The sequence below is a fragment of the Dunckerocampus dactyliophorus genome, chromosome 11 (assembly GCF_027744805.1).
Source record: "Dunckerocampus dactyliophorus isolate RoL2022-P2 chromosome 11, RoL_Ddac_1.1, whole genome shotgun sequence".
In the NCBI taxonomy this organism is placed as follows: domain Eukaryota; kingdom Metazoa; phylum Chordata; class Actinopteri; order Syngnathiformes; family Syngnathidae; genus Dunckerocampus; species Dunckerocampus dactyliophorus.
In genome coordinates this window covers 16136274-16164055 of record NC_072829.1, presented here as the reverse complement: position 1 = coordinate 16164055, position 27782 = coordinate 16136274, and the positions used below count along the sequence as shown (strand labels likewise).

Here is a 27782-nt window from a genome sequence, read left to right as displayed (position 1 = left end):
AATTCTTTGCCTAAATTAAGCATTTTCAATCATAACAATGGCTAAATTAACTAAATTACAAAAAAAAGGCATTCAGAAGATGCGTTCAAAGAGGTTGTGATGATATGTAGTGTTCTACACTGGTCAGTAGGTGTCACCACGGGACGTACTGTACAGAACGGGAAGTAAAAAAAGAACAACAAGGAACTCTTCCAACGCTAATGTGGGAGTGTATATTATGTATTATGTATCACATATCTTATTTTCTCCTATTATGACTACTGTATTGGGTAATACGAGTGTAAAGGTGACTATAGGGGTGTTATTCCATGTCTAGAGGGCTCTAATGGTGTTAAATACTGTATTTAGAAGATTAATAAACAGGTTTTCTGTGCTCTAACTATAGGAAAAGATTCTATTTATAAATAAGGAATGCTACTTTGCGAAAATTCACTTATCAGATGGTTGGGTCTGGAACCAATTAACCGCGATAACCGAGGGATTACTGTATTCTTTCCTGTGCCGTTGTGTTGCCAAACATCTCCTTCTCGTTCACACATGGAAAAAATTCTAACCTTACTTATTGTGGCGACGCAACTGTTCGACTGTGTTGATACAACTCGTTCAAAGGTCATACGGCCCATCTTCGCAAACGCCTCCTCCAACGATTTTGGGTCAACATTCGCTACTGTTGTAGCACATCAATTCGTTCCAGTTCCAATAACACTCGCCGTCTCTCTTTAGTCGCCGTTGTTCATTAGCAACCAAAGAAGCTAACAAACTACTGTAAATAGCTGAGCGGTGTCATGGTGTCTCGTGAAGTTGACTCAGTGCAAAATACTGCCCCTAGCGCTTCGGTAGAGAATTGCACAGCGCGCGCTCAACGTCGACGCAGAACGGCGTCAGAAGGGAGAGTGTCGGTCGTGACTACACAGAAGCATAAACCGTCTGACGCCACAGCAGATGGATCAAACAGAAGCCGCGGATTGGAGACCCCTGGTCTAGAATCTTTGTCTCATGTTTTATTAAGAGCCTGCAATCACACTCATACTTATTATTTCTACTTATATCTTATTCTCCGGCAACTAAAGCGGGACAAACCATGCAACCCCCACACGTTATATCACTGGTCTTGATCATCGCTAATGTGTACATTTATATTATGTAACATTCTGTGTAACCATGGCAATGTCATTGGCGAGGAAAGTTGAAAACAGGCCAGTTGATTAGGAACCCACGGTTCAGGCCATATGGTGCCTATGGCATGCTAGCAACCTGCAAGGACACAACTCCGGGCCAGAAGTAAGGAACAGGCAGGCCCGTTAAAATATTTTCTAATTCTGATTAGAACCATGATCAATAAAATTGCAATGAAAACCATAATGATCTCGAACTATTTAAGTCAACTACATTGGTATTGGTAATACTGGACCTGTATTTGCTTGATACAGATCAATACCAAAATTTGCAGTATCGCCCAACCCTACAAGTACTATTTCTGGTTCAATGCGTGTTGTGCAACAGAACCATACAGCAGAGTTATAATTTCATTTGTCTTGATCATAATCAGTACGAGAAACATATAGATCAATCTCAGCATCTTTGTTTAGGTATTATATATTTTTAAAAAGTCCAAAGCATGTTTTCAACCCGTCTTTATTCTGTGACAAGAAAAGAAGACATGCTGTGTCTTACTGTCAGCTGCCTATAGCAGCAGGGACATAATACACGTAAAACAAGTAAAAGGTGGCATCAGATGCAAAATATGGACACGTGAGACATACAGTACAGTATACTGCGTTAACACAGCTGGGACTTCTCATTCAAGATTGTTTCCATTCACGTTTCCTGTCACGTGAGCACATTTTAATCTGCACGTCTTGCAATCATACATCAACATGTTTTACACCAGCAGGATGTTTTTTGACGCTCCCACAGCACCGCAGTCACTGATGGCGAGTATTAATCAGCGCCCCTTATCGATCAATACCTTCTGCTAAGAAAGCGAAGCGGACAGGAAGGTCAAAGTTTTTTATTTGAATTGTTGAGATGGAAAACATGCAAAAAAGCACGTCAGTTCAGACAATGAAGATTTCTAACAGAATGTCTACAAAAAGTAATGTAACCCAATACTGAATATAGGAAAGGAGATGGAAAACAGACGGCTTGCATTCCATTTTTCAATGTTAAAAAGTGTTGCTGCAGGAAGTGAGGAAGAGACTTCCCCATGTGTGATTGTCATACAATATAAAATGCCGCCATCATCATGTGACAAATAAAGATGAGCACAGCTTACGGTGACGTGCGGTGAGGATCATGGCTGGTGAGGTGCTGACTTCTTTGGAGATTTTTAAAAAAATGTTAATACAGGTTGCTCGTTAAAAGGATAACAAGAAAACCAATAATTCATTTTGGGGGTTTTTTTTCCCCAAATACTTCCTAGTCCCATGTATTTCTGTATTTTTATTAACTGAAAAACATTTGTGGTCTTACCTCCTGAATATAAAGTACATGCACCCTATCCTTTCTGGTGGTTTTAGATGTATAACGCTCCATCTTGGCAGTCCAAATCATTCATTCATTCATTCAGCAGTGCATAAAAATATATTTAAAGCATTTGCTGTTAAACAGCTGGATTTTCCTCTCTATGGGAAGGACGGCAGTGACAAGCACCTTCCAGCTAACGCCCCTACTGCCTCGGGATGAGGAGAGTACTGCAAGTGTGTGACATTTCTATGTATTTTATTGTGAGATTAGTAAGAATAATGACATCAGACTTACATGAAAGACATTACACGAGATGTAATGATGTATAGAAAGTTATGGTGTATAATAAATGCTCCTGCTGCATTATATGAAGCCAACATGCTGACAAACAAACTGGCAGGCGCCATGATCCAAGTCGGTGCACTTAGACAACACTAAGCAGAGAAGAGACGCTGGCGGAAGCCTCATCTTAGGTTTCTTCCCTGTATTTGATGAGGGAATGTGCAAATTCAGCAAATTTTACTTGAGAAAATGTCAAAAACGATTGCTCAATGGACAAATATGTCATGTTATTTTTTGTTTTTTTAACTTTTCATCATGAGGCAGAGCCTCACCAGCCCCTCCTGACCACATCACTGTAGCTTAGTGTTTTGTTGCTTTCAAATGCGAATAAATGAGGTCTGTGTGGTCTAAAGGATGAAAACACAGGGAACATTTGAGGTAGGTGATTTTTTTTTTTTTTTTTTTTTTTTTGCTGTTGAGCTCCTTCCACCCCGCTTTCATTCGAAAAAGTTACAGCAACTGCTCAATTTCAAACCACAAAAGCAAAGTAAACTAGTTTTGAGATTGGAATGCTTTGTGCGGAGGGTGGAGAACACTGTACATTCACATCACAAGGAACCAAGGATGAACATATAACAGGAGTGTCAGGAGTTAGCAAAGCTTGTAACAGCCAGGTGAATGACTCAGAATGGTGCACAGTAAACCTTGAATAAAGCGTTCCCTTTAAGCACTGACTCGACTTGGAGTGTCACATTCAGGTAATAAGGACTATTGCATGTACTCTTCACATTGGAAATACACCCTTTTTACATCCCATTTGTGCATAAAATGGGGGGGGAAAGAGTTGAAAAAGGCACATCCCTCTTCTATTTCGCAGGAAATTGTCATCCAGGAACTGTTTACTGTGAGAAAGAATAAAAATGGTTATTAATAGCATTCACACGATCAATTTCAGTACATTTTTTCCAGTAAAAATGAGTTCAGTTTTCATTACAACCACTTTTTTCAATTTGATTTCATGGCAAAAACATTTAGAAGCTCAGTACCTTTGAACTATTGCATTTGCATCCTATGGAGACGCCGCTTATCCTGAGTACCAGAAACATAAATACATCAGTGTGATTTTTCTCCATTACCAAAGATGTTGTGATATGTAGTATTCTACACTGGTCACTAGGTGTCAGTAATATCACATTGATGAGCTGAACAAAAAGTAAAGAAAGAACAAGGAACTCTCACAATACTAACATGTTTAAGTCTTATGTATTATATTTTCTTATTTTGTCTTACTATGTCCACTTTGGTAGTACACGTGTAGTGTAGGTAGATATAGGGGTGTTATTTCATGTCTATAGGGCTCTAATAATGTTAAAACCGTATTTAGAAGGTCACAAACAAGTTTTCTATGCTCAAACTACAAAAATATTCCATTTAAAAATAACAAATCCTACTTTGCCGACATTCACTTATCACAGTCGGGTCTGGAACTAATTAACCGTGACATGAGTGATAACTGCACATCAAAAGTCTTAAGAATGTGAGGAATTAAAATTCAAGGGTAAATGAATACATGAGCATAATGTGAAATGTAAGTATATTGAAACATCCCACAAACATCTTTCTCTGATTGTCTAAAATCTGTAAGAGTGAAGATAATGTAAGAATTGTCAGAATTCTGAAAAGGGTTTATATAAAGGTTTAAAGTAGTCGCTGCACTGAGTCTTTCATCAATAGGATTGGCCAAGGTAAGGCAAAAACACGTACCTCATCTTCTGGAGCTGCAATAATTCTTCCGGTCATTGGTGCCACTCCGAGCACCTTAGGTGATTTGTCTGGCTTAGGTGTTCCTTCTAGAACGACAACAATGTATTCCCGCTTGGGATGTTCTTCTCCGGTCTCCCCTGGAGCTGGCAATGCTTCTTCTGCTATCAGGTTAGGTAAGTCGACCTTTGATTCCTCTGCTGGAGGAACACCCTCAATTGCTGGTTCAGCCTGTATTGGTGATGTGGTGTCCTCAACCACTGATGCAACCTCTACTGGTGTCAGGGCCTCAGGTGCTAAAGGTTCTTCAATCGCTGGTACTGCCTCCACAGTCAAAGGGGCCACAATTGGTGCGGGAGCTTCCCCAATTAAAGGTTTTTCCACCGATGATTCTGCCTCTACGATTGTTGGGACCTTCTCAACCACTGGTGCAGCCATAATTGGTGCCTGGGCCACCTCATTTACAGGTGGAACATTGATCAGTGTAAGATCATCTTCAACAGCTTGGGACATCACCACTGGTATTAGGGCCTCTTCAACCACTGATGCAGCGTCTTCAAATGCGGAGGCATCCTCAGCCTCGACATGTGCAACCTCTTCTGCAGGTGCAGCCTCCACTAGTGTAGGGGTTTCCTCAACTGCAGGTGCAGCCTCCAAAGGTGTTGGGGCTTCATCAACTACTGGTGCAGCCTCTTCTCCAGGCGCAGCCTCCGCTAGTGTAGCTTGTTCCTCAACTGCAGGTGCAGCCGCCAAAGGTATTGGGGCCTCCTCAACTACTGGTGCAGCCTCTTCTGCAGGCGCAGCCTCCGCTAGTGTAGCTTGTTCCTCAACTGCAGGTGCAGCCTCCAAAGGTATTGGGGCCTCCTCAACTACTGGTGCAGCCTCTTCTGCAGGCGCAGCCTCCGCTCGTGTACCTTGTTCCTCAACTGCCGGTGCAGCCTCATGAACCACTAGTGCAGCCTCTTCTGCAGGCGCAGCCTCCGCTAGTGTAGCTTGTTCCTCAACTGCTGGTGCAGCCTCCAAAGGTATTGGGGCCTCCTCAACCACTGTTGCAGCCTCTTCAAAAGCCAGGGCATCCTCAACCTCAACATGTGCAAGCACTTCCTGAACCACCGGTGAAACCTCTTCTGCCGGCGTAGCCTCCACTTCTGTAGAGTGTTCCTCAACTGCAGGTGCATCCTCCAAAGGTATTGGGGACTCCTCAACCACTACTGCAATCTCCACAGGTATGAGCACTTCCTTAACCACTGGTTCAGGCTTTAATTGTGTTGGGAGCTCCTCCAGCACTTGTACAGATTCAACTGGTTTTGAGGCATCTTCAGCTGTCAGTGCAGCCTTTTGTGACGCCGTGACCTCGTCGTCCTCAAGGATTGCAGGTGTATTTACCTCAACAGATCCGTTTTCTTCAGGTGGTATATTCTCGGATGCTGCCTCATCAACACAGACCACTTCCTCCATTACTTCAGTTATCTCCGGTGTAGGGGAAAGCGTCAGCAGCACTGCAACATAAAATCCAGCCATCGGCCAGACTTTAAAATATTGCAAATATTTTGGAATGTTGTTCTGGTATTAAACAGTAAATCCCCAATTGGATACCGGTTAAAATTGTGATGGCTTAATAGGAATTTACCTACCAAACATCTGGTCATATTTGTGAGGATACCATCCCAAAAAAAATAAAGCTTTGTTTATAATTCTAAATGTTACAAAACGAACATATACAAACTCAAATTAGTTTTGTCTTAGGGAAAATATATAGGACAATCATAAGAAACACCAATTCAAAACAATTAATGACAGTAGTAATCCTTTGTGGGATGACAGCAGCTTTATTTCATGGCTATTCACAGTGCTCATTATTCAGTTATATGCAAAATAAATATATGATCACATATGAAATGGATAGAAATTGAACATAGAATTTAGATTTGCCTAAGGAAAAAAAAACAATGTTGCAGGGCCTTCTATTAAATAGAGAGGTAAATAAGCCTACCTACCCCCACCTTATTGTGGAAATAGGAAAAAAAAACATCACAGGGTTTGTCAGTGGTAGACAGCTTCACATACGGTGGTGAAAATAAGTTTATCCCCTGCTGAGTTGATACATTTACCCCCTTATGAAGATACAATAAACCTACCATAAACTGTTTATAATGTAACAGACAGAATATAAGAAAGATGCAAACAAATAAAAGGTTATCAATGTATTTGATTGAAGGAAATAAGTCTTTGATCCCCTACCAACCAGCAAGCATTCTGACCCACACAAATCGATTGTGTGTCCATGATACACACAAATGAGTCCTGTTCCTTTAAGAAAATACTCCTGTCACACAAACACTCTTACATTCAAACCTCTCTACCACCATGGGCAAGACCAAAGGCTGTCAAATGCCCTCAGGGACAATATTGTAGACCTGCACAAGACTGGAATGGACTACAAGGCCATCAGCAAGAAGCTTGGTATTAGTGCAATACTTGACAAACGGAAGAAATCCATCCATCTTCTTGCGCTTATCTGAGGTCGGGTTGCAGGGGCGGCAGCCTAAGAAGAGAAGCCCAGACTTTCCTCTCCCTGACTGCTTCATCCCACTCCTCCTGGTGGATCCAGAGATGTTCCCAGGTCAGACATTTTCTCTCCAATGAGTTCTGGGTCTTCGTTGAGGTCTCACACCGGTTGGACGTGCCCGAAACACCTCCCAAGGGAGGAGTCCAGGAGGCATCCCGACCAGATGCGCAAGCCACCTCATCAAGGAGCAGCGGCTCTACTCCGTGTTTCTCCCAGATGAAAGTGCTTCTCAACCTACAGTATCTCTAAGGGAGAGTCCAACCACCCATCCGCTTGAAGAAATACAACAGTCAATGACCCTCCCTTTGAGCTCCATGCAAGATTTCACCTGGTGGGGTCAGGATGATGGAGAGAAAGGTGAGGGAGCAGCCCAGAATGACAAGGGAGGAGCTGGTTGATGATAGTGAGTTGGAAGCCCAGTCAGCAAGAAAAGTATTAGTAAAGCACTTTGCTGTAATGGAATGAGCCCTAAATTGAACTCTTTGGCATCAACTCAAACGGTTCTCAGTCGCAAAAAGGGTGGATTGCACCCTTCAGTTTAGAAGTGTGGAGGAGTTCAATTATCTCAGGATCTTGTTCATGGTTGAGAGAAAGCTGGAGCCTGAGATCGACAGGCAGATCACCGCATCGTCTGCAGTAATGCGGTCATAGCGGACCGTCGCGATGAAGACAGACATGAGCCAGAAGGTCTCAATACCAGTTGATATATGTTCCTACCCTCACCTATGGTCGCAAGATTTGGGTTGCGACCAAAAGAGCAAGGTCACGGATAAGAGCGGCCGTAATGAGTTTCCTCTAAGAAATAGGGTCCAGGAGGAGCTCAGAGTGGAGCTCTTATGGAGAGGAGCCAGTTGAGGTGGCTCGGACATTTAATCCGCATGCCTCCCTGGAGAGGTGTTCCGGACATGCGGGTAGACCTACGACAAGATGGAGGGATTACTGTATGTCCCGGCGTCCCACCGGTGTAACTGAAGGAGGTGGCCAAAAACTGGGAAGCCTGCTGCAACTGCGACTCGGACCCGGATAAGTGGGGAAAAAAAAAAAAGGATGAATGGATGGCATCAACTCGAGTCGACTTATTTGGGGACAGGGAAATGGTGACTATGAATCCAACACCACAAAAACCCCAACATCTGACCTCCGTGCTTGCCAGCAAAACTTTCTATAAACAGTACTAAGTCACCTTTTATATTGGGATCAAATACTTATTTTAATCAATCTAATACAAATTAATTAACAACCTTTATTAAATGTTAATTTATCTGCATTTTTTTTTAACACACTGGATATCTCTAACAATAAACCTACAAAAAACATGAAACGTTTATCTTTGTTCAGGATCAACTTAACAAAATCAGCAGGTGATCAAATACTTATTTTCTCCCACTGTACATAAAAGGACTGCAACTAACAATTCTTTTCTTAGTTGATTAATTTGAAGCTCGTTGTGATGAGCCAGATGAATATGAAGCAAACACAAACGGTTAGTGGTTTGGTCCGCAACATATCAGAAAACATATCTTGCTTTAATAGGTCTGCTTTCATGGATGACTAAGGAAATTTAAAAATATTTACATTTGAGAGTCTGAAATCGAAGGATATTTACATTTTTTAAAAAAAACAATCCAACGTCAAAATAGTTGCTGATTAATTGGATAATTGATTAATCGTCGATTGTGTTGCAGCTCTCGTACATAAGCCAGCGATTACTATTAAATGTACTGTGTTTATTTCAGCTCATATTCATTCCTACTAGGCCAAATTTGATATTCTCCCATAGCTTCATGTCATTAAGTAGGGAAGTAGTTATTACAGAGAATATAACCTCAACTATAAATGCAACACTTTTGTTTTTGCACCCATTTTTCATGAGATGAACTTTGAGTTCTAAAAGAACTGGGATGTTTTCAGCTTCCAGGAATGGTGTACAGATCCATGCAACATGGGGCTGTGCATTATCATGCTGCGACATGAGATGACGCTCCTTGATGAATGGCACAACAATGGGCCTCAGGATTTCATCACGGTTGGCTCTGTGCATTCAAAATGCCATCCGTAAAATGCAACTGTTGTGTTGTGGATGGAGCAGCCCATGTTGGGGGTGGGGTTACGGTATTTTGAATGCATAGAGATATCGAGCATATCTGGGATGCTCTGGCATTTGAGGCAAATGGTGGTCACACCAGATACTGACTGGTTTTCGGACCCCGATTTGTGTATCAGTCTGTTTTTCCATTTGACACCATCACTAAAAAAGTGTTTTTTCATAATTCGGCTTTTAAACAAAAGGGAAAAAATGAATGTTTTGTTTTTCTTATTTTACATTTATGAATTAAATCAAATATGAAGAAGATGGATAATTAAAGTATAAAGTTCATCTTTACGATTACGTTTGGTACGCTGAGTCCACCCGAAAGCAGTTTTACATGGGCGTGGATGGTAAACAAACGCAGGAGACCAGGGAGGACCGGTAGAATTAAGAATACACAGAATGACAAATTTGGAGGATTTTGCTGACATAATTACAAGTTTTGAAAGCGACAAATGTATAATATAATTATGCACTGACGGTACGGCGCCAACGTCCTTCCCCTGCAAACCTCTTGTGGGTGAACTCAGCTCAACTCAAAACGTCACAAACGGAATCGTAAGACTAAAAAAACTACTTTATACTAGGGCTGTCTAAGTTAACGCATTAATCCCGAGTTAACAGAAACTCCCTTTAACGCCTCTATTTTTTTTTTACGTGTGCACGTCATGTTAAGACGCTCGACCCACCCCATAGTTTGAGGTTTGGCAGTTGATGTGGAGCCACAAGCGGGAACAAATATAGAGCAGAAATGGACAAAGAAAAGGGTAATTTGAATGATAAGTTTAGCTGCAAAGCCCTGGCAGATGGATCTCTCGACAAGACCGCCCTGCAACCCGACCCCGGATAAGCGCAAGAAGATGGATGGATTTTTTCCATTTGTCAAGTTATTTTTATCTACTGCTGTCATCAATCGAAGTTCGTTGACTCTCAAACGCCAGAGAGAAGAGAGAAGGTACTGGAGCAATGCGTGCATTTTTTTATTGTCCTTTATACAGTGGTACATTGAAATACGCGTGTCCCGACTAACGGGTGCTTTTTACATACGAGCAATCACTCGGCTGATTTTTTGTGAGCTGCAAACTGCGAGCTAAAATTTGGGTTACGTTCTGAAATTTACCGGCAGGCATAGCTGAGCACATCTATTTGGGGGCTTGCGTCAGTGTGACAAAGGCAGAAGTGAGTGAGCAGACACAGCGCTCAATGAGATGGCAGTAAAGAGGGAATTTATTGGCGTCATTATCGATTTATTAGCCTTCGCGCTTGAACTCCTGTGTTTGTCAAAGATGACAGAATAAAAGTTGCATGTTGAACGACGCTAGGTGTCATACTTCCACATCGTTAAAGTCGCCAGTCCTAAAAAAAAGTGTGAGAAAGTGTGTGTAAAAGAATGTTTGGAAGTGAAGTACAAGCTATGGCCTGACTGCACTGCAGTATATGGGCACAGTCCTAGCTCTGTAAACTACTAACTCTTCTTGAGCACTCTATTTTTTGCAAGTTGTCAATATTTATTTTTCTCCCACCCCGTTTTCATTTCATTTGGTGGGTGTTTTTGCAAACCTTTACTTTTAATGTTAGTCACAATTATATTTTCTGAGATGATTTGCTTGAAGAGAATGATATTTCAATGATGGGCACTTTACCTTACCAATGGCTACTTGTTGGACATTGTGTTTGTTTTTTATACATTAAGGTCCATTTTGTGTTGAGCCGTTTAAAAAAACAACAACAGAATGTTTAATAAAGTAGAAAAGCTCACACCGTGATTCACACCGAAATAATAATCCTACATTTTGTGGATCAGTCTTTAATATTTTGTAGAAACTGTTGGAAACTTGTCCTGTATTTTTTTGTGGAGTTATATGCACAAATGCCGAAAATGGTCCTAGCTCGCAATGTTAAAGAATGCTTTAAAAACTTCCTGGATCCAGACGGTGATCCGGAAAACACCCCCAAAATTTAACTCCTGAAAATTTCATCCAAACCCATTCAGAACTTTTCAAATTATTTTCAACACAAACAAACAGACAAACGCCGGCAAAAACATAACCTCCTTGGCGGAGGTAAAAATTTGCATAAAGCAAACATATTATGCAATCTCATGTTGATTATAGACGTCTTAAAAACTTTAAAATGATCGTTCAAAGGTACACTGGTTGTAGATAAAAATGGTTGTTTACCTGCATGCCAAAGTCCATGCGTAATACTACTTCTGGGTGAATACATCAAACAAAATGGCAAAAATTAAGTTTATATGCTTATTATCCATCCTTTTCATATCAATAAATCTAAAATAAAACTTTTTGGTTTTACGGTAATTTAAAATATGAATCATGAAAAAACACCTCATTATTTGTTACTTGCGTCGGTTTGAAATGGAAAAAAAATGAATGAATGATACACACCCAATACAGTTAAACTGCACATTTTGGAGACGCCTTTTATTGTGGCCAGCCAAAGGCACACCTGTGCAATAATCATGCTGTCTAACCAGCATCTTGATACTATGCCACTCCTGTGAGGTGGGTGAATTATGAATGCTCACTCACAGATTTAGACAGATTTGTCAACATTTGAGAGAGATAGGCCTTTTGTGGACATGGAAAAGGTTTAATATATCTTTGAGGTCAGCTCAGGAAAATGGGAGCAAAAACCAAAATATTATATTTGTGTTGCTTGGAAAGTCAGTCAAATGTTGATTACGTTTAGCGTAATCGCATTTATTTCTCCCACAACTGCAACTGTAACTTATCTGTTGGATTATAAACCAATTTTTTTTTTTATTTATCGTTTCAGACAATTTAGCGACGGGGGAAAAATACTGCCCTGTCTTCTCCCTTCCCTCTCACACGCAGTTCAATAAATAAAAAAAAAAAATGGGTGGGATGAAAAGGAAACACGACACATGTGAATTGAGGTGGTTTGAAGACAGTGACGAGCTAGCAGCCATTAAACCCTGAGTGTGTGCGTTTGTGCGCGTTTCCTCCTGAATGTGATGAGACCTCAGGCCTCGGAGGTAGCTGTAGCCTCATGAGATGAAGTCATACCATTGCTTTCAGGCTCCTCGGCAGCAACTTGTTTGGCGAGGGCATGGGCAGTCTCCTCGCAATCTTCTGCTACTTGGGCCACTTCATCAGCAACTGACTGCACTTCTTGGGCCACCTCTGCAACTTCCTCCGCCACCTCAGCAACTACCTCGGCACCCTCCGAAACAACTTCTGCCGCTGCTTCGACGACAGCCTCTAACTCAGCAGCCGCATCGCCCACCTCTTCTGTACTGGCATCTTCAGCTGCTTCCCCTTCTCCCCCTACAAGGCAAGAGTGCTTTTATTTAATCATTTAGTTCGCTCCATTATCGGCTGGTTGTCATATTTTTTCCCACTCAAACAGGGTGTTGGAGCGGGTAAGGATGGCAGGTGAAATCCTTGAATGTGGACATGCAGATTTTATCGTCTCTGGCAAATAAAGCCATAATAACATGCTGAAAATTGCATCAAAATTATTGAATTGTTCAATCTCACTCCCCAAAAAAAAATGTTTACAAAACCAACTGTTTGAGTAAAAATATTAATCCCTAGTTTATTGCGGTTAACCTGTTCCAGAACCGATCGTGATACGTACATTTCCACAAAGTAGGAATCCTTATTTGTAAATGGAATATTTTTGTAGTTAAAGCACAGAAAACCAGTTTAAAGCCTTCTAAATATGTTTTTTCACATTATTATTATTATTATTATTTTTATTATTATTATTGCAGCCCTGTAGACATTAAATAACATCCCTATAGTCACCTTTACACTCCTATTACCCAATATAATAGACATAAGACATAAGCCAGACATAAATAAGACATAATAGACTCACATGTTGGCACTGGGAGAGTTCCTTGTTGTTTTTCTGTACAGTACCTGCGGTGGCTATTGTCTCATCAATGTAACTGACATTTAGTAACCAGTATAAAATCCCGATATTTGCATTTAAGTTCATTTAACCATTTTTATGCTTGAAAATTCATAATTTAGAAAAAAAAATAAAAAATTCTAAGCGGCAAGTGGCGAGGGATTATTATTGTACATATAATTTAGGCCAGTTTGGAAGACCGAGTTACAAGAAATTGGCATTTATGGATATACAGTACATAATGTTGAGATTTGCATAGTTTTAATTAAGGTGTGACTTTGGAATTTTTCAAAACCCCCTGATGACGACGTCTTATGCATGTGTGTCTATGCTAGCAAAGCAAGTGAAAAGTACATACGGTATTGTAATGTTAGATATGAATGTCCACCATCATTTCCAATTTCATGCAAATTGTGTGTATTCAATGCATAGCGACGTCTAGTCTAGCTGAAATCTACAAAAAGATTAATTGCAAGACCAATTAGGGGAGTACCGATACAACTTTTTCCACTTCCGATCCGATACCAATATTGCAGCCTTGAAAATCGTCTGATACCAATCCGATATCAGCATGGATCACACACACTTTTACTTATTTTGTCGTGTGGAATGTTGGAAAAAGCTTGAAAAGAGTGATGTTACTCAAACACAACAATAGTCAGCAACAGTAGTTATGAGAAAAATGGACCCATTTACTTTAGTTATGCATCTGGAGTAGAGTTTTATCCACTGTGTAGTGGCAGCTATGCTAGTGGTTGCCAAACTTTTATACTGGGGATGTCCCGATCCGATCTTCAGGATTGGGATTGGCTGCCGATCCGCTGTATTTGTGAATATCGGATAATATCGGCTTCCGCCACGAGATCGGGGCGATCCGGTTGCCGTATCACGTTCGTAACTCTAAGCCACACTCCAACATGGTAGGTGCAGTAATGCGCCTCAAAGCTGTTTGCCACTCGACTCGTGCCACCCACAAGAACAACAAAATGCAACACCACCATGCAGACATGTCCGTGATGTACCGTGGTGAAGTTAGTTTTACGTTGGATGTGGAGTTCCCTCTCACTGTGCCCGGACTGTTGCGTCATGGTGTAGGGAGCTCACACGGGAAGTGCCGCTCTAACTGCTGGTTGCTTATAAATGGGACCGCACAAAACACTACTAAACATGCCGGAACGGCAGCGACAACCCTTGGAAACTCCTCTGTTACGGAGCGTGAATGGAAGCTAGTGGGGTTCGCTTAGTTAAGCTAGTGCAGCTGTTTGTTTGTGTGTGTGTGTGTGTGTGTGTGTGTGTGTGTGCGACTCAGACTGGAGAGTATATTTTCATCGTGTTGTGTTTTTACTTCTTTAATGAAGGACAATTTTACAATGAGTGAAAAAAGACGAGGCCTGGTTATTCTTTCACCCAGTGCGTATCAACAGTCAATTGCCATTCTCAACACACACACACGCACAACACTTTCCGGCCTTCAAAATAAGAGCGCTCTTTGTCGCATTTGTCTAACTGTGTAAACAAAATAAGAGTGTCATTAAAATATCTTTAACAGCGCGATTGGAATGACATCTGTGACGATGATGTATTGCATCAGTAAATGTAAGGATTTTTGCATTTTATTCACTAATCCAAATAGCACACACTCTATGCTGGTAAAATAAGTGGAAAAGGTAAAAAAAAAAAAAAAAAATTAAATTAAAACGGAATTTAGGAAAAAATAAAACAGATTTCATAGGGCCCTGAGAGAGTTTGTTTTAAAAAAAAAAAGTCATTCTAAAATCACACCACAAATTGATTTATAACCATGTCAAATCATTTTGCCTACCCTAAAAGTATTTTGTACGCCCATTTTTATGTTTTTTTTGGATGGACTTTTATTGGATTAGGGACCTGACTTGAGGTTTGTTACAAAAGCCAAATAATATTGTTGGTCATGCTGTGTAGTAAAAAAGTAAATTCAGCAATACTTTGGTTGCATTATTTTTAATGCTTTGAAGAGCTATTTTCATAACCATATTCAGTTCCCCAAATTCATGTTTGTAACAAAAGCTTATTATTATTTAAAAAACAAATAAACAAAAAAAGGAATAGCACCGGATCGGTTCGGCAAGACTATAAAAAAAAAATCGTATTGGACAGGAAGCCAAAAAATGTGGATCGGAACATCCCTACTTTTTACAGTCGCGTAACCCCTCAGACATTTGACCTGAAGCCATGTACCCCCTACTGCTGCACACTTAAAAACAAACCATTTTATCTTAATGAACATCAAAAATCGTTTAGTTATTTTCAAAAATGTGTATTTTGTATGGTCACATTTTTCACAAAGTTTCACATGAGCACTGATAAATAGATAAGCTGTCATCCTACATATCTTTTATTCCAGTCTGATGTTGGCATACGTCCGTTTGAATGGGTTGAATTTGAGCATCACTTTTTTGTTCACTCATGATGTTTACGGTTTAAGTCTGCATATAAATTTAATACCAAATTGAAGGGGAAAGTCTAGCAGTCACGATAAAGCAGCATCCACCGTACAAAAAAGCCTAATTTTCCGGGGAATCCCCACTCAGTGACAGGTTTTCACCGCTGTGCCGTGAGGGGATTGGAACAACAATATAACGGAAATCTTCAAGATTAAAGATTCTTAATGCACAAAGTAATCATCAAACTTACTGATTTGTTCATCAACTTCATGCACTGCCTCCTTTCTGCTGCGTTCCTCTCACAGGCACACTCGTAATTGTGAGTGTTAGGCGCTGAATGTTTTTCATTTTTATTCATGTACCCCTTATCGCAATTGGCGTACTCCACTTTGGGAAGGCAGCAGCTAGGCATGATATAGCGAGGTTTGAATTTCAAACCGGCTCCTGTAATTAACAGGTAGCCAGTGTAAGGTGTATGTTCCTGTTTAGTACCAGTTAACAGACGGGCAGCTGTGTTTTGAACCAGCTGAAGACGATGAATAGAGGACTGCTCCAGACCACAACACAAAGAGTTGCAGGAGTCCAACCGGCAAGTGATGAACAAGTGGATGACATGCTCGAAAACATCAGCGGGAAGGTAAGGTTTCGCCTCAATTGGTTTCACCAATTTTGAAAACTGATCCTTTTTCATCTCCAAATGATTACAGGTGTACTACAGTCATAGTGGTTACAAGCCGACAGTGGATTGTCAAGGGTTGAAGTCCAGGACCACAAGACTGACAAACAGCTTTTACCCACAGGCCATCAGGCTCCTCAACGAAGCACTCGCACACGCCGCACGCAACACACGCACACACTCATAGCACTTTATTTATTTATTTGTATTATTTATTTGTATTAATGTCTCTTCTGTTGTTGTTGCTTAATTTATTGGTATATATGTTTATGTGTTTATGTTTCTTATGTTCTTATTCTTTCATTTGTTTTCTTTCTTTTCTTGGGAGAATGAACAGAATAAGATTCTCATTGCATGGTATAACTGCTGTTGTACTATGCACATGACAATAAAACTCTCTTGAATCTTGAATCTTGAAGAAATAACGCATGGCAAAACAGACAGGAAAAATGTACGCAAATCGAGGCAAAAGCTTGCCGTAAATTTTCAACGTTAAACGAAAAACACGCTAACCAGGGTGTACGCTAACCGATGTTCTACTGGATTCACTTACCATTCTTTCCCGCTGTGTGTAGTGCAATAATTCATATGAATTCAACATCCATCCATCCATCTCAAACACAGGCAGTGACTTATATACACACCTGATAAAAAAAATTAAGACCAGTTGAAAAATTTGTAAAAATTACATTTTGCAAGGTTGGTTCTTGAGGAGGTTCTAAGTAGCGCTTCAGAATGCAAAAAGAAGACATGGGAGTGAGACGAAAAAAAAAAATTGAGAAAGTCGTTTATTGCAAACAAGCATTAGAGTGAAATAGGCTGTTTTTAAGACCACAGCCTTAAAAAAAAAAAAAAACTAAAATCTTGACTAAAATGTTAATTCAATGTCATTTTCTGTCAGGTATTCGCACTGTCATGATCTGTTGATGGCAAAGGCAAAAAAGCTTTCTCTTTGAACGTGGTCGGATTGTTGAGCTGCATAAGCAAGGCCTCTCGCAGCGCGCCATTGCTGCTGAGGTTGGACGCAGTAAGACAGTCATTTGAAATGTCTTAAAAGATCCTGAGGATTATGGAACACAAGAGTCAAGTTGCAGACCCCCAAAAAATGTCCCTGGACCTGACCCAGACACGATGAAGCCAAGCCAGCCAAGACACGGGATGATCCTTGGCCCAAATGAAAGTTGTTTTGAAAGTTATTTTCTTTTGATGAAGTGATGGCCAATTTTAAATTAATAAACCAAAAATCAAATTCATTTGTTGCGCTAAACGTAATTTAAGGTGTTTTTACCCACCTTGTTACAACTCCATATGCAAATAAGCAGATTCATCGAGCGACTTCTAGGACAGCCAATAGCTACTTTTTTTACTGAGGAGTTAGCAACAGTGAGTAGTTCGCAAACAAAGGTAGTCGCTAGCTAGCTTGATCAAGCTAGCCTGGCTTGGTGGTTCCGTTGTTCTCGCTAAATCTGGCAACGTTCCAAACCCTTTTGGTGACCTATTTCATCAAAAGCGACTAGCGATAAATGGAAAGACTTTTCCTGACGTCTTTGGGAGATTTTTCTGGTATGTGGAGTCGTAAAAGTGAATGCGCATATTGTTCAGAGTAGCGAGTGCACCGTCAGCTCCCGCGGCACACTGTCTGCCTCTCCTGTCGTCATCCCCTCTGCGATTAGCGTGTCACGGGCTCAAAGCACAGAGCTACAGGGTGCTTGTCGTTATAAAACAAACAAACTTGTTTTCTCCCGTGCATTGAGACTCACTGCATACACTAGCCTACCTCCCCCTCCCTTGCACATCCAATCAGCAGTCAGATCGCGGTCTAGATGCATTTGAGGCAGATATTTCACATTCTTTTCGAAAATGCACGTCACCGCGCTCGGCGATGGGAGCAGCAGCAAGGAGGCTGAAGAGCCACATGCAGCTCCAGAGCCGCGGGTTGCCGACCCCTGAAAAAAAGCAGTTGGTAAGGGCAGTACGGGAACTTATACACGAACGACACAGACGCAACGACACTGCTGAGGTGGATTTGTCTCCGGTAAGTACGCCTTTCTCTGCAGAATATTCTCACTGAAAGTTTCGTCTTTTGACCCTCTCTGTCAGAGGCTGAAGATCATCACTCTGGACTGTCACTGTCAAAGATTTTCGTCCTTAAGAGCCAACAGTGCGAAATGTAAATTCTTCCAATTTTTCAACTGGTCTTAAATGTTTGATTTTGTTATCACGAGTATATGAGACCTGGACGAAGTTCCCCTGACGCAAGTTCAGAACATTAAGTCGTCAGGTAAAGACAAGCGACATGTGACAAAACATTTAAATCAACTCACCATCGTCATCATCCTTGCCTGGAAACAAGAAAGACAAAGCGTCAGTGTTGTCATTCGTGCAAGTTCACTTCTTTTCATGACACAAACACATCTTTTCCAACATGTGTTGTATGTCCAGTGCTGGAGTACGCTCACGTGCGTGTGTTTGGATGGGACTCTGCATGCGCAATACAGAGCAGAAGACAATTGCAAACGCACAACAATGTAGAGACAATATAGAAAATTCACATCAGATTAACTTCGACGGCAAGGAGGTAGCTGGGGAATCACTGCACACTCACTGCAATGGCTGCCTATTTAGCAATTTAACATGCAACCAAAGTCCAGACCGTGGACATACTGAGCTGGCACGCTTGTGTGGAGCACGACATCACAGCAGAAAATCTGTTATCTCACTTTTATGCCAGTATCGGTCATCCATATTATCCGACACCCGCAACATCGCAACGTAATCGCAAATGCAATTAGTCGTTCAGCCCTAACAGGATTGTGCAGCCTATAACTGACTTTGCCAAGCGGCAAGCTTCTTTCCTGCTCCGTTTCCCTGATCTCAAAGACTTACAGCTCCACAGTCGATTCAATTCGCTCTCCACTCTGACACTAATTCATGACAAAAGATGAAAGCACTAAGCTAAGAGGAAGGGTTCTAGCGAGAGCTGCAACAATTAATTGATGCTCAACGATTTAATCGTTTGACTTAAATATGTAAATATCCTCTGATTTCAGGCTCTCAAATGCGAATATTTTTAAATTTCCTTCGCCATTCATGAAAGCAGACTTCTTTGTGTTCTAGCCAAAACAAGATATTCACACATATCAGCTTTGATTTGGAAAACAGTGATGGGCATTTTTCTGCTATGTTGCGGACCCAAACACTAACTGTAGGTGTTTGCTTCATATGAATTTGGTCCATCTATGGCCTAACCGCTTATTCGTTCATTGAAACAAGCTTCAGAGTAATCGACTAAAAAAATGATCATGATTGTACTTCTGTGTACATTTATTGGCATTTATATTTTTTATTATTTATGATTATTTTAACAGAATACTCAAGCAGCAACCTGGTGTTTGTGCACTTATTTGCTCTATCGGCTAAAATCTTCTATTTCTGAATAAAAAGGCGGAAATTACAATTTTTAAAAATCAAAGCCATTCATTGATTAATTAAAAAAAAAAAAAGACAGATTAATCGGTTATTAAAATAATCGTTAGTTGCAGCACTAGATCTACCACTACGTGCCATTATTTTTGGCAAGTTTCAGCAGTTACTTACTCTTCGGAGGCCATGGTTTGGGCACCCATTCTTTCTTGTGTCTGACACCGATTTCCGCAAAGCGATCATTGTACCTGGCGTTGTCAGTGGACACCGTGTTGAATGCCTGAGGAGAGAAATCATAATCATCTCCATGTTCTAATCTTGGACAAGATGTGGATCGGTCTAGCAGGAATCTAATTGAATTGTTTTAGTGGTTAGTGTGTTTTTCGGGTAACATTAAAAAAAAAATGTGGGCCACACGGTGGTCTCGTGGTTAGCATGTTGGCCACACAGTCACAGTCTGGAGATGGGGAAGACCTGGGTTCGATTCTCCGTTGGGCATTTCTGTGTGGAGTTTGCATGTTCTCCCCATGCGTGCGTGGGTTTTCTCCGGGTACTCCGGTTTCCTCCCACATTCCAAAAACATGCAGGTTAGGTTAATTGGAGACTCTAAATTGTCCATAGGTATGAATGTGAGTGTGAATGGTTGTTTGTCTATATGTGCCCTACGATTGGCTGGCGACCAGTCTAGGGTGTACCCCGCCTGTCAGCTGGGATAGGCTCCAGCATGCCACTGCGACGCTAATGAGGAGAAGCGGCATAGAAAATGGATGGATGGATTAAAAAAAAAAATGTATGCCAAAATTTTGCATACATTTTCCTGTCAGTATATAATACGGCACACATCTTGTCATGTTTATAATACACTGCATGAGTGCAATTGTCTTCTTAATGTATTTTTCAAATCACAAAACATCCTTGTTAGCGGCCTATTAGCTTGCATGGAAAAAGGAAGCGGAAGTTAGCGCCGTCTCCACCGGTGGACTCTGTAGTTCTGTTTTCATGAACTTTGTTCATGTAGAAAGTCTTTTGTGTTAACATTTTTGAGACTTCACTGTGTTGGTTAGCAAAATAACTCCAGAGTCAACCGCTGATGACATCATAGACCGGCGACAGAGCTGACTTCTGCTTCCTTTTTCCACGTATTAGCAGGCTAATATGATGCTAACAAGGACCTTTTGTGATAAAAATACATTACACGTACAGTTGGACAGACAGGCGTCTGCCATATCGTAAGCTAACCGGAAAATGTACACAAACAAAGGAAAAATGTTAGCGTAAATTCTCAACATTAACCAAAAAGAACCAGGGCTCACACTTACGCTACAAGGTTCCACTGTATACGAGAACTTTTAAAGCTGGACATCCCCAGGGGTCTTACGATTCATAATTTGACCTAAATGTTTGAGGAAAAATAGGATTCAAGTCACACAAAACTTTGGCGTTGGAATTGCAGTCAAGCATGAGGTCAGCGTATCATACCTCCAGATAAAGATTAACTAGGGCCCGGTTGCTTTTTCTTTCGTAATATTTATTCCCAAAGTACCGGCCTGAAAAAGGAACAAGTGAGCATATCGCGTAGGTTGCGTAAATGTGTAAGCAAAGAGATTCTCATTCAAAGCTGGTGGAGCAAGTAGGGTTTCTGACATGCCAACATCTCCTGTGGAAGAAAAAATAAACTGAAATAATAACAAATCAAAGGTTATAACATATTTTTTTTATTAGATTGGAGGTATGTGAACATCCGGAAAGTAGTGGGCCCTGACAACTAGGCCGACTACTCAAGGAATGTGCTGACCAGCTGGCTGGTTTTTCAACAACTCGCTGGACCAGGCTGGTGCAGTCATGTCTAAAGAATGCCATAATCATAACCCCCCCCCCCCCCCCCCCCAAAAAAAAACACTCAATGACTACCTGTTGCACTCACCCCCATCATGATGAAGTACTTTGAGAGCTTCCTGTCTCTGTACAGGACTGTAACATTACTGACAACTAATGACACATTCTACATTATCGCAACATCTTTGAATACGTCTTCTGATCGTCTTTTAGGCTATATTCAACCACAAAACTGCGATGATTTATTAATATATATTTTTATAAACTTGATGGAGTGAAGCCACAAAGTTCGAATGTCTTTTGCCCAAGCACTAATGTTTTTGTCTGGATTTTTTTGTGTTTGTGTGTGTGTGTGTGTGTGTGTGTGTGTGTCACTGTGTCTCTCTCGGTTCAAATAAACCTACCCAAAATATTCTGGACTGTTTATATCTTTGTAAGAAGGTCAACTTTCAAACAAACCAAGTCAGCAGGGGATCACTCTATGTGTGCATATGGGCGGGGTCTCTTAAAGGGCTTTTAACACGCGTGGGACGGAACAATACTCCTTTTTCATTCATTCATTCATAACATTGAAGATATTCGTATGGAAGTTCAAGTATATTTACACTTTAACGTTGAAACGTTACTAAAATAGCGTCTGTACAGTTAATAAAAGATGTCCGGAACTGATTTGGTGTGGTCCCCATGCATCCCGGGGGTAGATGTCCCACTGGATGCATTTATTCGCAATCTGAAAAATTTGGAAATCGACCTGCGTCCCAGATTGTGTTTGACTTTAGAGGTACCAGAGGTACTTTATTTGGCCTTAAGCAAATATGTTGAACATACAGATCAAGAGAATCCTATAACTCACATATGACACAGCACCAACAAAGGCCCCGCCACACAGTACAGCGTAAAGTATGTTTTCTCCAGAGCCTCCGGGCACAGACGACATCTGCCTCCGCTGCAAACCTGAGAAGCCAAAAGACACAAAATAAAAACTACATCCACAACCAGATGAAGCAATTCCAGTAGAAATTGTGGGAATGCTGAAATGCTGAAGCTCAACTGAAATGTAGAATGAATGTTGAAGTATCCGAGAAATGTGTCGAAATTCACAGACTGAGGATCGAATCAGCAACCATCAGGTTGGGAGACGACCACTTTACAAGCTGAGCCATGCCACCATGCACAGAATAAGCAGGATGCTACATGTAATGTTAAATGTCAAATGAATTTCCACCAATAGGGGGAGAAATTGAAATTGTCCATTCATTTTCAATGTGAAAAATGGCACAGAAAATACTGAATTATGGAAAAAAAAAAAAAAAAAAAAACTCCTGATAGACATCCTACATGACCTGAATGAGCTGCCTGCAAACTGCGTAATTTGAAATGTTGGAAAGTAAAAAATGCAGCCTGAATAATGAAATGCATAAATGATTACAGCGGGATCGAGGATCAAACCGGCACCCGTCGTGTTGGGAAACAACCACTCTACCTCCTGAGCCATATCACCCTGCAGAATAAACAGAATGTTACAGTAATAGAACATTTGAAATGATTTTCCACCAGTAGGGGGCGCCAAATACACTACCCATTCATTTTGTCACAGAAAAATATGAAATTACGGTAAATGTGGAAGTTTTGGAAAAGTTCCGATAGCCACCGTGTTCTGAATGAGCTGAACATTTGACGTTAGACTGGTTTGAAATGGTTGCACAGGAAGAGCGGGGAATGTGAGCAAACAGTGCCATCGAGTCATGGTGTGGCTTTAGCCGTTTGCGCTGGGGGGGACTGGGTTTAAGTCTGCTGCTGACAAAATAAAAAATTCCAACTCGTTGTTGGACAGATGCCGGTTAGTCTGCTTCCTGACTAATGTTGAGGCCTTGACCAAGGCACCAAACCACCCCCGGTCTCAGCTCAGGGGAACAGTCCCCGTTTGTGCGCCATCTCTGTTTGTCACCTGCATGTGTGTAGTGTGCAACACAACACACAGCGGATATTACATTGGATTTGATGGACTGCAAATGTATGCTGTTCATTGAGAGATGAAATCAGATCGGTGGAAAGCCTACAGTACGTATAACCGCCACATATCCTCAGGAACTAATCTGAGTTACAGCATTCTGACATGACTCCCTAACACGCTTACATAACGGCTAATCCTCTCAAGTCTAAGGTTGTGCGTGGGAGATAAGGTGATGGCCATTGTGAATAGTAGAGGAGATTCAGGCCACAAGATTACACCATGACACCCTGTGTTTTAGGCCATGAATACAGTGGAACCTTGGCTAGTGTTTCTCACCTCAAGTCTCTGCTTTTCTTTTGATCACAGCTGCAAAATAAGTTTGGATGCACAATATATTTTTTTCAAGCCTTGTCAAGGCTGATACCGGTAAACTGTGGCTCCTTTAACAATGGTAAAGGGCTGGTACCATCCAGCGGCATCTTTTCCATGATGAAAGCACAGATCACTTAAAGGGATAGTTGGGATTTTTTGACATGAAGTTGTATGACTTCCCCATCAGCATTGTAATCCAATAACAGCGATTTACGCCCCTCCCTCACTTGGTCTCATAAGTCCAGTTCTGGTCAGATTTCTGTGATGAAGAACTTAATTCCGCGTAGTTGCTGGGGACAGTTAAGTAAAAAGTTTGGCTTCTAAAAACAATTTGCGTTCAAAAGATGAATACATTTGCATCACAAAAATACCTTCTGAAAAAAATAAAAAAATCAAACCTCACAAAACGCTCCGTGTTATATTTGTCGCCTGTGCGTTCATGTGTATGTGACGAAGACACTCGCATCTTCTTCTGACCAGAACTGGACTTAGGAGACCGAGTGGGGGGTAAGTTGCTGTTAATGGATTACAATGCTGATGGGGATGTCATACAACTTCATGTCAAAAAACCCCAACTATCCCTGTAAGCCTTCAGGTCATCTCTGGCAACCTTTTTCACACTTTTCAAATGCTGTGGCAATAGGAAGAAGCCCCAGGCATCATAGCGATGTTGGCGTTTCAGGTGGCTGATCAGGTTTGATGTGTTGAAGCGCAATGTTTTTCCCCCTCATCGCAAAGCCTTTAGCACCCCTAAAAATAAAACTTCATAAAAATTGGCCCTATACATTGTTGCTCGGCCTGAATAAAATAATTGGTCACTTGCGGCTGTCATGTTCGTAGCGCATACGCAGTCATGTTGTTATGATAGCTATCACTGAAGGTATAGCCTAACGTTAGTAGCTAAACTTAGCCAAATCACTATCATTAGCTAAGAACAAACATAACTAGTGCACATGTTATGTCGGCCGTAGTTTATGTACTTAAAGTATGAAGAAGGTGGGTCTAATGTTTGCAGAGTGTTCTACGCAAACACTCTTAAAACAGCTGTTTGATACATTTCTACCCACCAGGGATGTGTTCAGGCGTCATGGCACAGATGAAAAGCGTCTTCTTGTAGAACATTTCTAAGTAGGTTGGTTGCTGAAGCTAAAGGGAATCCAAATAAACTAAAGTGTCCTGTCTAGGGGTGCAACGATCCCACAAGTAATTTGTGTATCTTGATTACAAACAAAATAATCAAGGATTTTTTTTCCCGCTTCGAGGAATCGTACTGCGCTTACGTCACCCACGCGGATGAAGAAGCGGCTGTTTAGTTGAAGGAGCGGGAGGATTAAAGAGGCAAGAGAAAGCAAGGCGACGAAAGAGAAGGAAAACGACAACAAACACAGAAAATGTGGAAAGTGTGGGAGCATTCCAGGCGAAACAGCAAGTTTAACATCACGATGTGTATCCGTTGTAACGTGGCACTTTCATACCACAATAGCACATCTTCATTGTTGCATCAACTCCCAAGACCCCCACAATGGAGCGGAAGACCCAAGACAAGGTCAATTTAACGTAGCGCAAATCAATGACATGAATGTCAATGTACATTAAGAACATAACGTTAGCCGTGTGTCGGGCTAGCTTTCTGTTAACGATGACTGGCGAATGTGCGGCTCGTTTATTACGATGGGAAGATGACTTCACACAGGGTTTATTTCATCTGCAAAAAGACGGCGCTGTGAGTTAAAAAGATGGAAAATAAAAACATTTTAGCGCAATAATCTGTAGCTGGTCATTTCTAGCAGACAATACTGTGCAGTGTGTGAAGGAAATGTGTGTCTCACTCTCTTGGATGATGGATCAAATATCCTAATGTGCTCCACTTCGGTAGGTGTCTTTATTTTAGTTTGACCTGAGGATGCTCCGATCAGGGTTTTATGCTGCAGATGAGTGAAATCGGCCGATACCGATCACATAGATTAAGTGTAAATTGTTACATTTCAGCTATGTTGTTTTTGGGGTTTTTTTGTGAGAGCTACTTTTACAAAATGAAAATGGCCAAGAGCTACTCATTTTTTCAGCATTTATTTTCACAGATTATTCAACCCAAACAAACTGAATGTGCCGTTTGACCAGAACATGAACAAAATGCTGGTATCCGCAACTCATATTTTGTATTTCAGAATGCATTTTTTTCTACTGTTGTCACATTATTAACTGAAAATCTAAATGAAAAGCAGGCTTGCAGGCGCCCCATGTGGTCGTGGGGGGCTCCCTGGTGCTCGTGGGCACCACGTTGGTGACCCCTGGGCTATATGATATGAAAGGGCAACCATAAAATTTAGATAAAAACATATTAGACTTACTTTTTCAAAATCACTGGTGAAACTTAAGAGGATCAGGCGCCTTCTTTACAGGAGAATTTCGATACGAGAGCAGACAGCACACAAAAACCAGGATTCCTCCACCGCCGCCGACGGCCGGCAATCCAGTCCGACAAATCCAACCACTTCTCGGGCTATCCGCCTTAGACCTCAGACTGCCACGCACACGTTTTGGCTAATTAGCCGTGCTTTTTGACAGAAATCGGCCGATACTGATCGGTGGCCGATCGATCGGTGCACCCATAGTTTGAACACTGCAAAATCTTCTAAAAAGATTTGTCTTATTTCTTTCTAGTCAGCCGGTCTAAGTTTAGTGTTCTTAAGTGTAGTCGTTAACATAATGTAATATGTAATTTAGTCTTTGTAATGTCAATTAATTATAATTTCTTTCCTTTTCCAGTAAATTATTACAGTCTCAGATGGATACATGCATCTACAAAGCATCATTATGTAGTCCCAAGCTAACAAATAGCATTTTACATGATAGTCCAAGACATGGGCCCACTGAGCATGGTGGATAAATACAGTTTGTTCCTATGCACAATGTCAATTTAAGAAATAAAACTGTTAATTCTCAAAAAAAAAGAAACCAATCAAAACAATTCATTATTAACTGAAATTTCTCTTGCATATTTATAATTGCTCTTTAAACAAGCAAAAATGCTTTATCCGATTGTTCGATAAATCAAAGGAATTTTCAGTAGAATACACGATTATTCAAATATATAATAATATATGTGCATTCCGCATACGAGTCCACAGTCGCACGCCACGTGACGCACGATGGCAACCATGTTTCTACATAGTTGTGTGCTGAAGGTCACACTTTAACCTCCTGCAAGGCACGCTTTACTGTTTGCATGCGCTATTTTAAATACTGTAAAGCCTCCGTGCTAAAATGGATCCTAAGACTGTAAATATATATATTGATTAAATGTAACATAATGCATTTGCAGTGCATGACATATTTATGCTAGAAAAAGGTCGTTTTCTGTTTAATGGATGCAACATGCGTCCCCAATTCGAAGAGTAACAAATCACTTTCAACTAGTTTAAATATTATCGCGACTCTTAAAGACGTTCTCAAATGACATTCGCGTTTCCACATGATTGCTTCGCGTACACTGGTAAGCAATAAGAAGACTAAAAGAATTGTTCAAAACTAACTCGCTTATGAAAAACCAAACCATGAGTTGTGTCGAGAGACTCACCTTCCCGTGGCAACTTCAAGGTTGCTCTCCTTGCCAAAGGTGCCCACCTTTGCCAGGCCGCTCTGCAGGAGAACATTTCTGCGTTAAATGTAAGTTCGGATGTCGTGTCGGAAGACTGGTCTGGACCGGTGTGTGGATGGTAGAAAACTAGAGACGTGAGAGTCATAAACGAGTCGTTCCAAACTCGTGACTCTACTACTAAATCGTGACTCATAGGTTCTCGTCTGCGTCAACTTGTTTACTGACTCACACCTCCTACCGCTAACTACATTTAAAAAAGACACCAGGTAACATGTTACTAATTATGCAAATGTTATCGGAACTATGTTAACTTTAGCGGTTGTAACTATATAGGGTAGGAGACTTCGGGGGAAAGAAAACAGTGGGTGGGTGAAGATTCTGCGCAAAGGCTTGTGGACGAATGAGGAGAATGAATAGACTACCCAATTCA

General features: G+C 41.0%; 1 protein-coding gene across 4 annotated transcripts; it reads right to left on the bottom strand.

Annotated features, from left to right (window-relative positions):
- Positions 1–873: 873 nt before the first annotated feature.
- On the bottom strand, positions 874–27485 carry mgarpa (mitochondria localized glutamic acid rich protein a). Of its 4 annotated transcripts, XM_054791446.1 has the most exons (9): positions 27332–27479; positions 22855–22926; positions 22279–22379; positions 19764–19869; positions 18491–18508; positions 12215–12475; positions 4513–6008; positions 3795–3837; positions 880–3650 (listed from the first exon to the last, which is right to left on the bottom strand). In XM_054791446.1, the coding sequence occupies exons 3-8, from the start codon at positions 22360–22362 to the stop codon at positions 3802–3804; spliced, it is 2001 nt and encodes a 666-aa protein (XP_054647421.1). In that variant the 5' UTR covers positions 22363–22379; positions 22855–22926; positions 27332–27479; the 3' UTR covers positions 880–3650; positions 3795–3801. The 4 variants fall into 4 exon arrangements, with proteins under 4 accessions (XP_054647422.1, XP_054647421.1, XP_054647419.1 ...); XM_054791443.1 differs by lacking the exon at positions 22855–22926 and having other exon boundaries at positions 882–3650; positions 27332–27485; XM_054791447.1 differs by lacking the exons at positions 12215–12475; positions 22855–22926 and having other exon boundaries at positions 874–3650; positions 27332–27485.
- Positions 27486–27782: the final 297 nt, after the last annotated feature.

Excerpts from the sequence above, each read along its gene's own strand:
- mgarpa (XM_054791443.1), bottom strand. The coding sequence starts at position 27,407 with ATGTTCTCCTGCAGAGCGGCCTGGCAAAGGTGGGCACCTTTGGCAAGG. Across the intron at positions 22,380-27,331 it reads CTTGAAGTTGCCACGGGAAG|GTTTGCAGCGGAGGCAGATG; the intron begins GTGAGTCTCTCG and ends TTGGCTTCTCAG. Across the intron at positions 3,838-4,512 it reads TTGCAGCTCCAGAAGATGAG|GATAAGCGGCGTCTCCATAG; the intron begins GTACGTGTTTTT and ends TCTGGTACTCAG.